This window comes from Euprymna scolopes, chromosome 2 (genome assembly GCF_053919585.1).
Source record: "Euprymna scolopes isolate OS-2025 chromosome 2, ASM5391958v1, whole genome shotgun sequence".
In the NCBI taxonomy this organism is placed as follows: Eukaryota; Metazoa; Mollusca; class Cephalopoda; order Sepiida; family Sepiolidae; genus Euprymna; species Euprymna scolopes.
Window position 1 is genome coordinate 34,374,554 of NC_136483.1, and position 16,916 is coordinate 34,391,469.

Here is a 16,916-nt window from a genome sequence, read left to right on the forward strand (position 1 = left end):
TTGCCCTAAATTGCTGCATCTTAGTACATTCTTCTGGAAGTGTATTACAAGATTCAGAGATCCTGATTAAGAAAGCGTCCATCAGATTTAATCAGAATCGGCAGTGAAATAGTTTCCAATAATGCCTACACAGATCTCTTTCTGTCATAGTATTGACTAACATATTGGCCTAAATTAACATAATCTGGAATCATTAATAACATTTCTATTCAACCTCAGCTATTAACATTTATACTAACACCTTTCATAAACAATTTATTGGAACTAAACAAGAGGCATTGTCAGCAAAGTCTTTGTTCACATCATTTTGATACATCTTCACAAGTTGGCAGAATGTATTTACACCGAATCACAGGGTATGTTACAAGCGGAAAGATATACGTAGATCCTTCATAAATCTCACCAAGGCATCTGTAGAGATAGTCTGTTCAAGATCTTTCCAAAGATTGGCTTTTCACTAGAGTTGCAGTGCTCAATAGAATCCTTCCACACCAACATGAGGGTAATAGTCAAGTTCTTGCTTCAACACTCTTTGGGATCCTCTTTGCCGTCCTCCTGATGCACACCTTTGGCCCTGTAACTCGAAGAATCTATCTGCATGCCAAATCAGATGGTGAGCAGTTCAACCATACTTGCCTTAGAGCTAGGACAAAGATAAGCAAATTTCCCATCAGAGGCATGATGTTTGCGGACAACAGCAGCTGTGATGCATACAGAATGGGAACTGTAAGTACTGATGCACCACTTCTCACAGGCCTGCAAAGATTCTGGGCATATCATTGCCTGAAAACACAAACATCCTGGAACAAAACAACAAGGTATCACTTGCCATCACTATGAACTTAATATTGTTCATCAGTTCATGTACCTTAGATCCATTATGATCAAAATCTCTCCCTGAATATTGAAATCCATAAGAGGATCAGGAAAGCAGTTACGCTTGTTTGTCTCAGATCCAGAGTGTGAAAGAACTCAAAGCTGACAGTAAAAACTAAGATGGCAGCGTACAGTGCCTGTGTTATTAGGGCACTACTTTACAACAGCAAGATATGGAGCACCTAAGCCAGACAAGAGTGGCGACTCAACATCTTCAACCTCTGGAGCCTCTGCTTCATTTTTGACAATTTAGGGTGTCCAACACAGGTCCTGTTCCACATGAGCTTTCTCAGAATGTTCACCCTGCTCCAGCAACACAAATTAAGAATACATCACCGACAATTGACCCGGACTGATAGAGGCCGGTTAATCAAAATCAAATAGTTTATCTTTATTTTCTTTTTTTGAAATTATATTTTTCTTTGTAAAATCATCAGCGGAAGTTGCTATTGCATATTTTGGTCAAACAAACGTCAGAGAAGCATAAAATATAATGAATTTGAACTGCAAAGTTGAGATCAGAGTGTGACAATTATGTAAAATTGCGTACCTTGAGTTCAGGTGTTATATAGAGAAATCTTTCTGGACCAAGGCAATCAACCCATTTAGGGAGTTACATTTTTCTCGCACTAAAAACCAATCTTGTATCTGTCTTTGTGAGGAGGCAAGTAAATAGGGGACAATACCTATTGTAAAAAATTCATTAATTAAATTTACTATTTTACTCATAGCTGGAGAGTGAGTGTTCATACATTTATCAATAGTATTAATATGTAAATAAACACAAAAGATCTGAAAAGATTTCACAGTCCATATCATCCATTATGCCACACACATGTAAAGGCACATTTGAAAAGAAGTCAGAGGGTTTAATTTCTTCAGACAGCTTTACAGTCTTGTTTTCCACTGGAACAGACTGATTTGGATAAGGGGAGGGTTGTTAAGTCATCAAGGTCAGTGGAAATAAACAAACGTTTGCAGAGTGGCTAAGAGGCAGAGTGGCTAAGAGGCAGAGTGGGGTAATAAAGAGGTTGCTCCTACTGCTGTCCAATTGGCAGGTGGGTAAGAAAAAGACTTTCAGAAGGAGTAGTGGTTGATCAGTGTAGAGTATTTAATGTCATCACACTCCCTGTTTTTGTAATGAAATCCTTCAGACATGAAAGAAAAACCTTGAGACATTTTCAGTAAGGATCAAAACAGTAGAGTGTGGTGTAACTGTGGGGTAGACAACAAATTCCACTAAGAAAGTACATAAAGGGTGATAAAATAAGAAAGAGTTTGGTTTTAAAAAAATGTGATAAAACTAGATGAGGAATATTAAGAGAGAACAAAATAAAATTAGCAAAATAAGCAGAAGAAAAAGATGGAACAGAAAGCGCAATAAGAGACTAGAGTCAGGTGAAAAAACTTAGGGAGAGTCAGAGAGAGGAACTAATAAACTGAAGGCGTGAAGAAAGTGGGGGTGGATTGAAGGAATTAAGCCGTGACTGAAGGTGTGAGGAAAGTAGGGTAAGGAAAAGTGAAAGAACTGAAGGCGTGAGGGAGGGGGGGGGGCGAAAGAACCGAAGGCGTGAGGGAGGGAGGGGGGGGCGAAAGAACCGAAGGCGTGAGGGAGGGAGGGGGGGGGCGAAAGAACCGAAGGCGTGAGGGAGGGAGGGGGGGGGGCGAAAGAACCGAAGGCGTGAGGGAGGGGGGGGCGAAAGAACCGAAGGCGTGAGGGAGGGGGTCGGCGAAAGAACCGAAGGCGTGAGGGAGGGGGGGGGGGGCGAAAGAACCGAAGGCGTGAGGGAGGGGGGGGCGAAAGAACCGAAGTCGTGAGGGAGGGGGGCGAAAGAACCGAAGTCGTGAGGGAGGGGGGGGGGGCGAAAGAACCGAAGGCGTGAGGGAGGGGGGGGGGAAAGAACCGAAAGCGTGAGGGAGGGGGGGGGCGAAAGAACCGAAGGCGTGAGGGAGGGGGGGGGGCGAAAGAACCGAAGGCGTGAGGGAGGGGGGGGCGAAAGAACCGAAGGCGTGAGGGAGGGGGGGGCGAAAGAACCGAAGGCGTGAGGGGGGGGGGGGGAAAAGAACCGAAGGCGTGAGGGAGTGGAAGGACGAAAAAAAAACAAACGTGTGAGGGAAGGGGGGGTGAAACCGAAGGCGTGAGGGAAGGGGGGGGGCGAAAAAAAACCAAACGCGTGAGGGAGGGGAGGGGGGGGGGAACAAAACAAACGAGTGAGGGAGGGGAGGGGGGGCGAAAAAAACCAAACGCGTGAGGGAGGGGGGGGGGCGAAAAAACCAAACGCGTGAGGGAGGGGGACGAAAAAACTGAAGGATATTTGGCAATTCAATCGAACATGCAGAGAAAGATGGGGAAAGTATATTCACAACAAAATTGAAGGAGCGAACTATGTAGTTTGAAATTGAAATAAATTGTTACACCTTTATCATTGCTTTTAAGACAACTCATATCTACTGTTGGCTTAAGAAATAAAAGGTCAGGGTCCATCTCTAAACCTTGTGATCATCCATGCAAGTAAAGATTGCTGAAAAAAAGAAAGAAAAAAAAGAAAAGTAACATTGAAGTTCCAACATATTTTCCATTGGTCTAATTGGTTGGTTGATTGTTTTGCAGCATATCAACCCTTTTCGGGTTATTTAATGCCGAATTCAGTCATTTTGAAAATAGTATTCATGTTGCATTCAGTTATTTTGTAGAAGGTTTTTATTCTTCAAGCTCTTTGTATCTTCAATCGCTTGTTTGTAGTGTTTGGTTTGGTGGTTTTATAGTAGATGTTATCGTTTTTGTTCCTTGCCCTGCAGATCATGAAGGAGTTTTGCAATGAGAGAGGAGAAAAGGGTTACAGTATTAATGTTTGGTATATTTTAAGTTAAGAAACCAGTCAGGACGATCTGGTAGCACCAGCTGTTGCTGTAAGAATGAAAGAGTGTCATGATAAATTGCTGAAGTTTTTGGTGTCCCAACAAGTAAAAGAGTGCAGAGATAGCAGATGCAACCTGTAGTGTCTTGTAGGACTGTAGGGTCTATTCTAAAAATGACTTTGTAAGATGTGTTAATATCTCCTCTACCTCCATCTCATATACATACACACCAGGAGAAATATATCAGACTTCAGTTTAGGTTTCTAACAAGTATGTCTCCAGCTGCAATAAGAGAGAGAGAGAGAGAGAGAGAGAGAGAGAGAGAGAGAGAGAGAGAGAGAGAGAGAGAGAGAGAGAGAGCAATAGAAAGAGCGCAAGAGAGAGAACGACAGGTGGAGGAAGGATAATGGCTATTCCTCAAAATATCAAATGCCCTCTTAAAGAAATGAGACTACTGAAGAGAGTGAAAGTAGTTTTGTTTTGTTTTTTTATAAATGGTCCTGAATTGTGATGCTGAACCCAGAGATGGTTAGGAAACATCTTCAGTAGCACTAAGTGTCAGGATCAATACATAAAGTTCTATGAGACCCGAGAGGGAGAAAAAGATAAGGGGAGGGGGTTACTTCAGAAGGTAAATGAATTGACTTTATTGTTGCAAAATGCTGGTACCCCTACTTAAAAGAATAAAAAAAAAAAAAGAGAGAAGAACCGTCATAAGATATTCCCCCTTTCTCACACACACCTTAATGATCAAAAGTGGCAGTGGCCATGAAAAAACAGGTTTTCATGTTCTCTTCCTTAAAAAGCAGTTAAAAGATTTTTATCTAATAAATAAATAATCTGTATCATTCTGGGTGGAAAATCTGAAAAAAAAAGGGGGGGGGGCATAAAAAAGAAAAGAAAAAAGAACAGGAGAAAAGAATGGGTATATTGTGTGTGGGTGAGAGTTAACATCCTGTACCATTAAGAATCAGGCCTTCCTTCCAGGTGTGCAGTGTTGTGATAAGTAAAGCAGGATATCCACTACACCATACCCTTTTCTCACCATCGGAGGAAGAGGAGAAAGTGGGATGGGGAATACAGGGACAATAGACAGGGAGTGGAGGTGAAAAGGCGGGGAGGGGGTCGCAATGAAAAATTTTCCAGCAAATTCTGAACAATTCTTATTACTCATTTTCTTTAAGTTGTTGACTTCAACTGATTTAATAGCTGCCAATTAGAAACTTATATGATGTGCCTGGATTGAAAAAAGGAAGAAGAAAAAAAAGAAAATATGGCTTTAAAGTGAGAGAGAGAGAGAGAGAGAGAGAGAGAGAGAGAGAGAGAGAGAGAGACAGACAGACAGAGGGGCCGCTTTAGAGAGAGAGCGAAAAAAAAAGAGGGGCCGCTTTAGAGAGAGAGCGAGAAAAAAAAGAGGGGCCGCTTTAGAGAGAGAGCGAGAAAAAAAAGAGGGGCCGCTTTAGAGAGAGAGCGAAAAAAAAAAAGAGGGGCCGCTTTAGAGAGAGAGCGAGAAAAAAAAGAGGGGCCGCTTTAGAGAGAGAGCGAAAAAAAAAAGAGGGGCCGCTTTAGAGAGAGAGCGAAAAAAAAAAAGAGGGGCCGCTTTAGAGAGAGAGCGAAAAAAAAAAGAGGGGCCGCTTTAGAGAGAGAGCGAGAAAAAAAAGAGGGGCCGCTTTAGAGAGAGAAAAAGAGAGAGGCCGCTTTAGAGAGAGAAAAAGAGAGAGGCCGCTTTAGAGAGAGAAAAAGAGAGAGGCCGCTTTAGAGAGAGAAAAAGAGAGAGGCCGCTTTTAAGAGAGAAAAAGAGAGAGGCCGCTTTTAAGAGAGAAAAAGACAGAGGCCGCTTTTAAGAGAGAAAAAGACAGAGGCCGCTTTTAAGAGAGAAAAAGACAGAGGCCGCTTTTAAGAGAGAAAAAGACAGAGGCCGCTTTTAAGAGAGAAAAAGACAGAGGCCGCTTTTAAGAGAGAAAAAGACAGAGGCCGCTTTTAAGAGAGAAAAAGAGAGAGGCCGCTTTAGAGAGAGAAAAAGAGAGAGGCCGCTTTAGAGAGAGAAAAAGAGAGAGGCCGCTTTAGAGAGAGAAAAAGAGAGAGGCCGCTTTAGAGAGAGAAAAAGAGAGAGGCCGCTTTAGAGAGAGAAAAAGAGAGAGGCCGCTTTAGAGAGAGAAAAAGAGAGAGGCCGCTTTAGAGAGAGAAAAAGAGAGAGGCCGCTTTAGAGAGAGAAAAAGAGAGAGGCCGCTTTAGAGAGAGAAAAAGAGAGAGGCCGCTTTAGAGAAAGAAAAAGAGAGAGGCCGCTTTAGAGAGAGAAAAAGAGAGAGGCCGCTTTAGAGAGAGAAAAAGAGAGAGGCCGCTTTAGAGAGAGAAAAAGAGAGAGGCCGCTTTAGAGAGAGAAAAAGAGAGAGGCCGCTTTTAAGAGAGAAAAAGAGAGAGGCCGCTTTTAAGAGAGAAAAAGAGAGAGGCCGCTTTTAAGAGAGAAAGAGAGAGAGGCCGCTTTAGAGAGAGAAAGAGAGAGAGAGGCCGCTTTAGAGAGAGAAAGAGAGAGGGAGGCCGCTTTAGAAAGTTGAACATTTGTGAGAATGTATGAAGAACTCCTACCAACTATGCTGTAGATGATGTTAAATTAAAGTAACACCTTAATGATGTAAGAAAGCCGTTTGTCATCATATCATCTCAATGCAGATTGAAACAATGATGAAATTCATAGTCAACACTTGTGAATCCAAACAAGGTTAATTTAGACAACCCTGAAAACATCAATTGAATTTCATTTCAATATAAATATTTTTATGCGCGGAGCATGCTCCATTGGTTATATCTTAATAATTAAAAAATACATAATTATCTATATGTTTTCAAAGCTGATAAATAGAATATGCACACCCCGTTATAAATTCCATAAAATAAGCACCATAGTTCTATCATTGACAGACATAGGATAGGAGACGAATATATTTCACTTATCTTTGTAAATCTACATTGTGTCATTTCTTATATAAAAAGGAGAATGATTTAATTCTTTAAGAGAATGGGATGTCATGATTCGCCTAATGGATAATATCATGGGCTATGTTGTTCAAGTCTAATGCAGATCAATAGTTTAATTATGCACGAATACTGTAATTCAAATGTTCTACATCCACTAACCCAAAAACTCATCTATTTCTTTGGATGCGACTAAATCAACAGTCTAGTTCTGCACACACACATCTCCATATACTGTTCAAATGTAATCTTCCTCTGAGGTCATCAGATTTAAACCAGTCCTTAATATTAACAATACACCTCCATTGTCACCTCATTTCTCTCTATGTAACACGTGTCCTCAAGGTAGCAATAGTGTCCAACATTTAAAGATGGAATCAGAAATACTCATAAAAAGGAATTAAGAGGGATTTGGGGAAAAATTGAGTGAAATTAACAAAATTTTATATGTATTACTAGTGTTAAATGTATGGTGAATTTTTTTTTGTTTTTTTTTAATGATTGAATTGAGTAGTTAAAATAGGAAATCACCCAAAGAGGCATATGTAGAAGAGAGGGACGTCATAAATCCTATGATGAAAATTAGACAGAAAGAATGAAGTCTGATCTTTATCAGCGAGAAATCCTGTAGAAATATCTTAATTTCCTGTAAAGTTTTAAGGAACACTTGTTATTGTTTTAGAGACAAAGGATAAAAGACAAGTAGGAGGATTTTGTTTTAGAATATCATCTAAATTTTGGTTTGGCTTCTTTGTTTTTCACTTTTTAAAAACTAAAGTTGCTTTCTATTAACGATATTTGGTGAAGTGCAAATTAAAAACCCAGGATCAACGTATGCATCTGCCAAAAAAAAAATTGTTATAACTAATTAAAGCAGAGTTTGATAACAGATATTTATTTATTATGCTCCTTTGGGTATCTTTTCTTTTAATCAATAATATTAGTTTATATTATAAAACGCTCTATTTGAAAGAATATTGATCACTTTATATACACATTCTGCTGCATTGATTTGATTTGATTCAGTATTGAAATTCAGATCTAAAGACAATTTTTGAGAAATTGAGTTTTTATGTTAACTAATATATATCATTTCTCTTTGTCTGTTTCACTTCTCGAAAATCACTGGAAAAATCTGACTGACATTTTGTATGAACCTTTATGATAAGGTGCAGTGAACTAAATATTATGGTAGTCGTTCGATGCACAGTTAGGAATTAATACGGATTATGAGGAATTAGTATTTAATGGAAAATGAGCACAAATTTAACCATATTCAACCATCAATTTGGCATAAAGCACTAATTCTAAGTCAACAGCTATAACTTGCCAGTTTTTGACAAAGTTTAGTATAAAATAGTCAGATTAAGTTAGCCCCATATAACAATATATCTGACAAATCTACATACAATTCATTTTTATTCTCCCATCTTTTTTAAATAATACAGATTAAAAAACTTAAATTGCTTAAAACATCTCAATAATGGCATACATAAAAAGAACTTGATCTAAAGAATCTTAAATTTTTTTAAATCTGACTAAAAGTAAGGAAATTATTACCATAAATAATAAATTTTTACATGGCCCTCACTTCAAATACGACATTTGTACATGAAATAATTGATTATTTTTTCCTAATTTTTCAATATTATTTGTCCCAGAGATCGCGCTTTCTTATGATACCATGTCCATGCAGCAACGATATGGATGATGAAAGTTTTTGGCAGACATACAAACGTACATTTGAGATTCATATAATAGACTAGCAGGTGGGTGCAGTGGAAAAAAAAAAAACCCTTCCCACCCCCCAAAAACTAAATCAAAATTTTTCTTTCAATCAAAATAGCAGGGAGTGCCCGTGTGACCGGAAAAAAAAATGAGCCGCAGTGGTCGGGCTTGAACGTGGAATGTGAAAGTCAAAAACTTACAAGCAAACACGAGTGCTTATGATGTCATAATGTTGCAAAATAAGTGTTTTAAACTGTCTTAGTTTTATACACAGGCATGATTTGCTAAAAAAAAGAGACGCGAAAGACATATCACCCCCACTTCCAAAAAGTGGTTCAGTTGACCCTCACAGAATGAATCTTTTTTGCCCAGTTGTGGAGAGGTGGTGTAGTAAGGAGTCAATGCAACCAGAAAAAAAAAAATAGACACTGCCTGGGTGGAGAGGTGTGAAAAAAAAATGTTCAAGTGAATGATAAAATAATTCAGTTTTTGTTTTAAAAAGGAAAGAAATCCCACTACATAAGCCTTGAAAAAAGAACAAGTAAAGTATGCATAGTCCCCCGTAAGCGCACAGTAAACAAGGCATAAAAAAATGACTAAGTTCAGCATTTGCCTTCCCCCATTTAGCCCAAAAAGTCTCCAAAGGACATCAAATCCTGGTGAAAATGAACAAAAAATGTAGTTTTAGGCCTTAACATATGTAAATTTGAGTTCTGCACCATGTAAAAAAAGAAATGACTAAGTCCATCATTTGCCCCTCCCCATTTAGCCCTAAAAGTTCCCAAGGCCTTAACAAATTTAAATTTAAGTTCAGCACCATGCAAAACTGCTAAATAGACATACAGAAAATTTTGGACAAATATAGTAAAATAGTCCCAAAAATGGAGTTCTTTTATTAGCCCTAAACGAGACCCTTGGGCACACCCAACAGTTATCATGAAGTATAGACAAACCAAATTATATAGAAATCGGTTAGTTACATTTCAGAAAGTTTTATAAAAGTCCAAGACATCAATTTTCTTTTAATGAGCACAAAAGTATCAATTTTAACCATTTTAACTCGAAAGGCACCCCTAGGGGAGCAACTGGAGTTTTCCTTTTTACTAGTTGTTACTTTTTCACTCATATCATGTTTAATGTTTGTGCAAAATTTCAAAAAATTCCAAGGCGTAGTTAATGAGAAAAGTGAGAACGGATAAATGGACATACAGACAAGGGGGAATTTAGAGCTCCAGCCTCCTTTTGTCGGGGGATCCAACAAAAAAAAAAAAAAAATTGAGGATCAACGAATGTTCCACACTTCTAATACTTTTATTGTCAATGAAATTGGGGAAATTGCCAATTTTCAAACAATCAAATCAAATGATTGCCTGCTTTAATCGGAGACTCACAGTGGTGCACCAGGAGAAAGCTTCACATGCCTCCTTGCAGTTACTTAGTCCACAATAGATTGTAGTCTAGATTGCGTTGTAGAGAACCTACTGTTGATTTTATAAAATTTTTATATAATGGCTTGAATTCAAGTTTAAAATACAAAAGTCTAGTATCCTAGTTCAATTGTGTTCTAAACAGAAACACCCATTTCAAATGCACCCCTGTCTTATCCAAGAATATACTGTTGATTTTACACAAGATCCTTCTGCTTGTGTGATGACAAAACTTCAGAAATGCACTTGTGATGTTAGGCTTTATAAGAGTGTTAACTTTGGTCAAAATTAGATTGTTCCTTCTTTAAACAGATTTTTTAGATTGTCAATACAGAGACATTCAGATAAAAAAAAAAAAAGACTCCCCAGACAATAAATTAGTGTGAAAATTAAAAAAAAAAAACAAAAAAAAAAACTGACCCAGCAGTTTCAGAGTCCATTAAGAATTCATAGAGTTTGTAAGTCTTCATCATGATAAATCTAATTCCATGCAAGGTCACACACGACTGACGTTATTTGACCTCTGACCCTTAATCAACATAATGTACAAAATATTTGAAATTGTCACCTGATAGGTTTTGACATACATAAGTCAAATACACACCTATAATTAGTATACCTGTAAGGTCTTGAGAGTTATATGATCTACTTTTCCAATTTGCAATATTTTTAGTCACACACGTGACTAAGAATGAAAATGTCCCTACAAACGTTTTTATCAACAAAAAATTAAAAAAAAAAAAAAAAAAAAAAAAAAAAAAAAAAAAAAAATCGGCATTTGTGCAGTTTAATCAAGCTATTAAAAACTGAAAATATCGAAAAAAAAAAAAAAGTTATATTGTACGTATCCGTTTTGGACTGAAGATCTCTGAAAAAAATTTCACTTCATTTGATCGAATAGCTTTTTTTTCTTTTTTCTTTTTACAGCAGAAAAACACGTTTTTATAACAGCGCGTTGAAGACAGACATCTTGGAATTTTTTTAACACAACATGGGAAGATAACTCAATGTAAAGCGCCGACACCCCCTCCCCATCTTTAATACTAGTTTTTGTTCAATATCATAATTATTTTTTCGCTGTAAAAAACTACTTGATGAAATTCCTACATTTTTTTCGGATACATACAATTTAAACTTTTTTCAATATTTTCATTTTTTAATGTCTTGATTAAACTGTACAAGTACCAAAAAATCCCCCAAATTAAAAAAATGGCTATAGTTGATAACTTCACTTAAACAAAGCAGTATTGATTGTGCAGAATAGGTAATGCCTCAGCATAATTCAACCAACTCTGCAAGATCTGGAGAAACAAAAAATTCACTAATCTAAATTCAAATTTCATAACAGCAACATTTTGTTCAACTGATATATGGAAGTGAAACTTGGCATTTCAAAGTCAGCCAAGAGAAGAAATTAGATGAATTTGATTCCAAGTGCTTTAGGATTCTAAAGATCAAATGGAGCAATCGAATTACTAATCAAGTCAGAGACTGCACTAACAGGTAGTATTGTCAATCTGCGAATGAGGTCTAGGCTGACTCAGTCATACTCTAACATTGGTCACAGCAAGAATTGCCAACTAAGTGATCCAATGGACCCCTAATACAAAAAAAAAGGGGGGGAGCAAAAATGAATTGGAAGCAGGCAGTAGAAAGAGATTTGATTGCAATGGGAAGAAACTGAGTCTAGCTTCAGATCGAAATTGATGGTATAATTTGACTACTTTATGGATCGCAAAACAAGACGGGGGAGTTCCTAAATCTAAGTACATTTTATCTAACACTCCCACAGATCAATTCATATAAAATCAAAAAATGAATTAATAATTAGCTTTGTACTTACCTTTGGTGGTACACAGAATTTCAACGCGTATCCATTGTTATCTTTCAGTAAAACTAACTTAGTTCGTTCCCATTTCGACTTGCCCTTTGAGTCCTCTCCCGACAGGACATTGACAATCTCCTCCTTAGTGACATTGTCGTGCCCGTACTGCTCCTCAACCTTGTCTAGCTTTCCTTTGTTATCTTGTTTCTCTCCCTTGTTTCCCTTCCAAGATTTTCGATTCTCAGCGGTCCCATTTGTATCGTTTGAGCTACTCTTGAAGAAGCTGTGCCTGCGGATACCTCGAAGGGAAAAGCGCCTGAAGAAGCTCTTACGACGCTTCTCAGTTGGACTCAGTTGACCGGAGCTGGAGATAGCCGTGGTACTGCTGCTGCTGCTGCTGTTGCCGCCCCCAGCTGCAACGGCATTTTCTTGGTCAGCATAGTCACCATGGTCATCTCCTCTGTGACTGCCATTTTGCTCAGTCAAGGACTGTGGACGGGAGTTCTGTGGCAGAGGATCAAAAATACCAATCGAATCCGGCGTTAATAGCTTGCTATCAACACTGAAAAAATAAAATAAAAGACTGATTAAAGAAAAATTCATAAATTATTTCATTAATAGGTTTTGCAGTAATACATATTCAGTTGCGTAAAATGATTAGTGTCAGTGCTGGCACTAGAAACCCATCTTTCTATCTGAAACTATTATATGTAGCCTTTCTCCACATTTGGAAATTATTCTTTGTAAACCAATGTGTTTTCTTTTTGTGTATAATTTTTTTTTTTTAATTTTATGAGCGGTAATGGTAGCTCAATAATTAATGACACAGACCGACAGCATGAATGTGGCAAGTTCGAATCTAGTTGATTCCACAGCTAGTTGATTCCACAGAAACACAATTAGGATGTTGTCAACATTCGCTTGGTTCCTTCTGTAAGAAGAATTTTAATTGGTTGAAATGACAAATAATCTGATTCATACCAAATACTGAGCTTTTGTATAAATTAGATGATACTCTTATTTTTTGATAATTTTTTCTTTTAGTTTGCTTACAAAAAGTAGTGGCTTTATACCAAAGCACTGGATTCAATAACATATATAAGAAATTCTAAAGTTTTTTTCATGACAGCTTTACTCTTACATAATTTTTACAAAAATGGGTTAAATAAGTCAAAAACTGATTAAAAATAAATGGAATAAAATTCATTCATTTCATATGAATCAGCAGCAATAGGGAGGTGACGTTGGTTTAAAGTGGTTAAAGACACAAACCTGAAGGTATCAATGATCTCCCAAAACACATACTTAAATCATTCGTTGACATCTATGCTGATGACATGACAACACATCAAAGGCCGTAAATGACAAGGTTCTCTCTGATTCTCTCATTTCTGATCTTGAGCGCGTGCTACAGTGAGGAAAGAGGTGGCTGGTTACTTTTAATGCATCCAAAACCAAGCTTCTATCTTTACATCATCAACGCTCTGATCCCCATCTGGTATCAATTGAAATGGATGGCTCTCGTCTTGGGGAAGCTCCATGTTTTGACAAGCTCCTGGGTTTGACCTTTACTCCTGATCTGAAATGGAACACGTACATCAAATCTGTTGCCAAGGACGCTGGGAAGATGGTGGGATTCTACCGCTCCAGAAGATATCTCACTACTGATGCAATTCTTTATCTGTATAAAAGCCAAGTCCGTCCAAGGATGGAGTACTGCTGCTACATCTGGGCAGGAGCTGCTAAAAACAGCTTATCCTGCCTTGACAAAGTACAAAATAGACTTTGTAGCTTAGTGGAGGATGCCCTTTTCTCTTCCCTGCAGCCTCTCTCCCACAGAAGAGACGTTGCGAGCCTGTCTTTGTTTTATCGTTATTTCCATGGCAAGTGCTCGTCTGAGCTCCAATCTCTCGTCTCCCCTCACCAATCTTTCACGATAAACACCCGTGTGGCTGAAACTACTGTCAATAATTTTCCCCACTCTTTATCTGTGCCTAAATCCAAACGTAGATTCCATGAGCAGAGCTTCTTTCTCAGAAGTGCACGACTGGAACTCTCTTCTGTTTGCCTGTTTCCCACCTGACTACAACTTGGATGTCTTCAAGTTCAACATAAACAAATTCCTGACAAACTGCCCTCTTAAGTAAGACACTATCAAATCTCCAATACTAATGGTTACTACAATACTATCTCATTGATTACTGTACACGCAATAACCCTCATCCCTGAGCGGCCTCCGGGCCTTGATAAGTGGTGACCTCCATGTAAAAAAAAAACCCAAAAAAACTTCAAATCCAGTTTGTTTCACAGAAACACTTTTCACTTAGGGATGTTGGCAACTTTCATATGATCCCTCCCGCAAGTACCCAATGTCTTTCTAAAAAGAATTCCAACTAGAAAGATATCAGGAGAAACAAATGCCAACAATAATCATCAGATTCACACAAAATGAATAAATGCTCAACAACAGTAGTAGCTTTAGTGTCACATTGTCAGCACAGATTGCATATGTGTATGTGAGTGTTCTATTATTTATATTAACGGAAGCACGTTTTCAGCAAGAAATGTGAATTGTATTTTCTTATTCTTATCAGTTTCCAGTAACAAATTGTATGGGTCACATGTTTTTTTCCTTTGTCACTTAATTTTAAAAAAAGTATTTGCTTCTGCACAAATGGTTCTAATACAATTAACTTTACAGCAACTGAGACGAGCAACGTTTACAGTAATTTTACAAGACTTCACATTAATGGGCATTTTGACAGAATTTGCGAGCAACACTTAGTTTTGTTGCTAAAAGCAACTATATAATTTTTTTTCTGAAACCATTTGAAGATGATAAAATTAAAATTTCATTTAGAGTGCTGAAACTCTTCTCCTGCCAACTCTGGTCGCTGAAAAGTAAAGATTATCAAATTAGTTTCGTACAACGTTGAGCATCACTTGATATGCAATGTTTGTAGCGCTGTGTTGAAGTAACGTTTAGTACATATTAATGCTAAAAAAGAAGAAAAAAAAAAAAAATCATAAAAGATCATCACAGAAAAAATGGAGTAAGATGTTTCACAATGTCAGTCCTTACCGAATATCAGGAATCTGAAATAAACTGAGCTATCAACTCTAAAACCTTGGTCAGAATGCAGTTTAAAATATAAGTTTTTCAATTTTTATGTTGTGGGCTCCTTTGGAGTTAAGGCATTGATTCTCAACCATCGTGACACGGAATATTGGTGTGCTGCAGAATGAATACTGATGTGCTAAGGTTTTTATATCAGTTGATATGAAATATATACTCTTATAAATTTGTTTTTTTTTTTTGCATATTTGATATTCATATTAAAAAACCCTTTTTTCTATTTATTTAAAAGGAAAATATTACTGTTATAGATTGCATTCATCTCCAAAAGATCTAGCTAATTTTTATATTCTTTTAAACATTTATTTTAATTAATTCCCTATTAGTTTTTTCAGTTTTCTTATGAGATGATCATCTTTATTTAACTATTACGTGTAATTATATTCATGCAGATATTCTATATTATTTATACTTGCATAATATTTGCATAAAAACGTTATAGTAAACACAAACCTCTTTCTATATATATTTATGTATGCATAAATATATATTTGTTTAAAAAATTTGGCCTACCAAACTCCTGTCAATTTTTGGTCTACAGACATGAAACTTAATATATAGGGTAATCGAACCCATGCAAAACGTTATATTTGGGGTTTAGCTGGGGAAAATTGATACAAAAGTGAAAATTAAAAAATGGAATTTACCAGGTGAAGCATTACGAATATGCATGCCAAACATAATAGCTATTTATTCCTGTTTTAATTTTTAGCCTTGCAGCAAACAGGTCTTCATCGCTTAGGCATTTACATCAATGGAAAAAGTAAATCGAAAGCTAAATGTTTTGGTTTCAATATTCTGTGATGGCACACGAGTCTTTTTTGTAAAAACTTTAAATCATTACTATATATTGAGTCCAATATAATCTAATAATAAATACAAAATCTGCATTAATCAAAATATATTTAGGTGTATTTTATAACTGGGCAATGCCGGGCGACCTGCTAGTATATATGTATAAATAACTAGCTAAAATAAACTAAATTAACACACACACACACACACACACACACACATATATGCATGCATACATACAAGATCAGTTTAAATCAATTCATGACTGACAAGTTCTGATTTCTTCCAATTTTAACCCCTTCAAAACTATTTTAACCGGCTAAAGAAAGACCTATAAAACGTTCCATAAAAAATGCAACCATTTAAGTTGCCTAGCATTCCTTTGTGACCTTTCATCTCGAAGGATATACAGTTTGAAAAAAAAAAAATAGAGGCAGACAGACATAGTGAGTTCTATAAATGAGATAAGCTCAACTAACTTGCCACCATTAAGAATCTGAAAGAATGAGGAGACGTGCTACATAGTTCAGCAAAAAGGCATTTATAAGTCAGATTAGTCTTCATTGTATGACATGCCTTGTGCCAAATCTTTAGAGAAAAAAAAAAAGAAAAAAAAAGGAAATGGCCAAGGCTAAATCTGTAACGTACCAGCGAAATAAATTGGTAAATTAAAGCTACTGATAATATTTGAATCGAACGGAGGAAAGATGGTGATTATCTCAAAGTTGTAGTCATCATCAAATATCCATGGTATCAGCATGCCAATGGATCTTTGATGTATTTTCTTATTAATAAGGCGATACATACTTAGCACTAAAAGAGAAGAACTGGGAGAAAAGAATTAGATAGCGTTGATCCAGCACTTTCAGGAATGACTTGATCAGCTTACCTATTCTAGAATCATAATTCAGAGAAACTAATATACTTGAAAAGATACCATTTATCAAACTATCTTCCAAATTATAATCATAATTATTTAATTATTATAGTAAAAAAAATAATTATATATATATATATATATATATATATATATATATATATATATATATATATACTAGCAAAAGTACCCATCGTTGACTGGGTTCAAAAACAGCCTACAGAAAATGGACTGATTTATCAAAGTATGATAGGTTATGATAAGGAAGGGTTGTAAAGAGATAGCTTCGAATCTGGGGGTATCAAAACCAAAGCAAAATATGATGAAAGTAAAAATATAATATATAAACCGCATAATTTATCATACCATACCTGTTCACACTGAAACACTTATCACAATATTCTGTGGATCTATATTAAA

At 36.7% G+C, this 16,916-nt stretch overlaps 1 protein-coding gene across 4 annotated transcripts in view; it reads right to left on the reverse strand.

Moving 5' to 3' along the window:
- The window catches only part of LOC145290788 (uncharacterized), a 387,010-nt gene that overhangs the window by 289,649 nt on the left and 80,445 nt on the right, over nucleotides 1-16,916 (reverse strand). For all 4 annotated transcript variants that reach the window (XM_080136515.1, XM_080136516.1, XM_080136514.1 and 1 more), the window contains exon 2: nucleotides 11,707-12,250. In XM_080136515.1, the coding sequence (XP_079992641.1) occupies nucleotides 11,707-12,250 (544 nt within the window). The remainder of the gene's footprint in view (nucleotides 1-11,706; nucleotides 12,251-16,916) is intronic.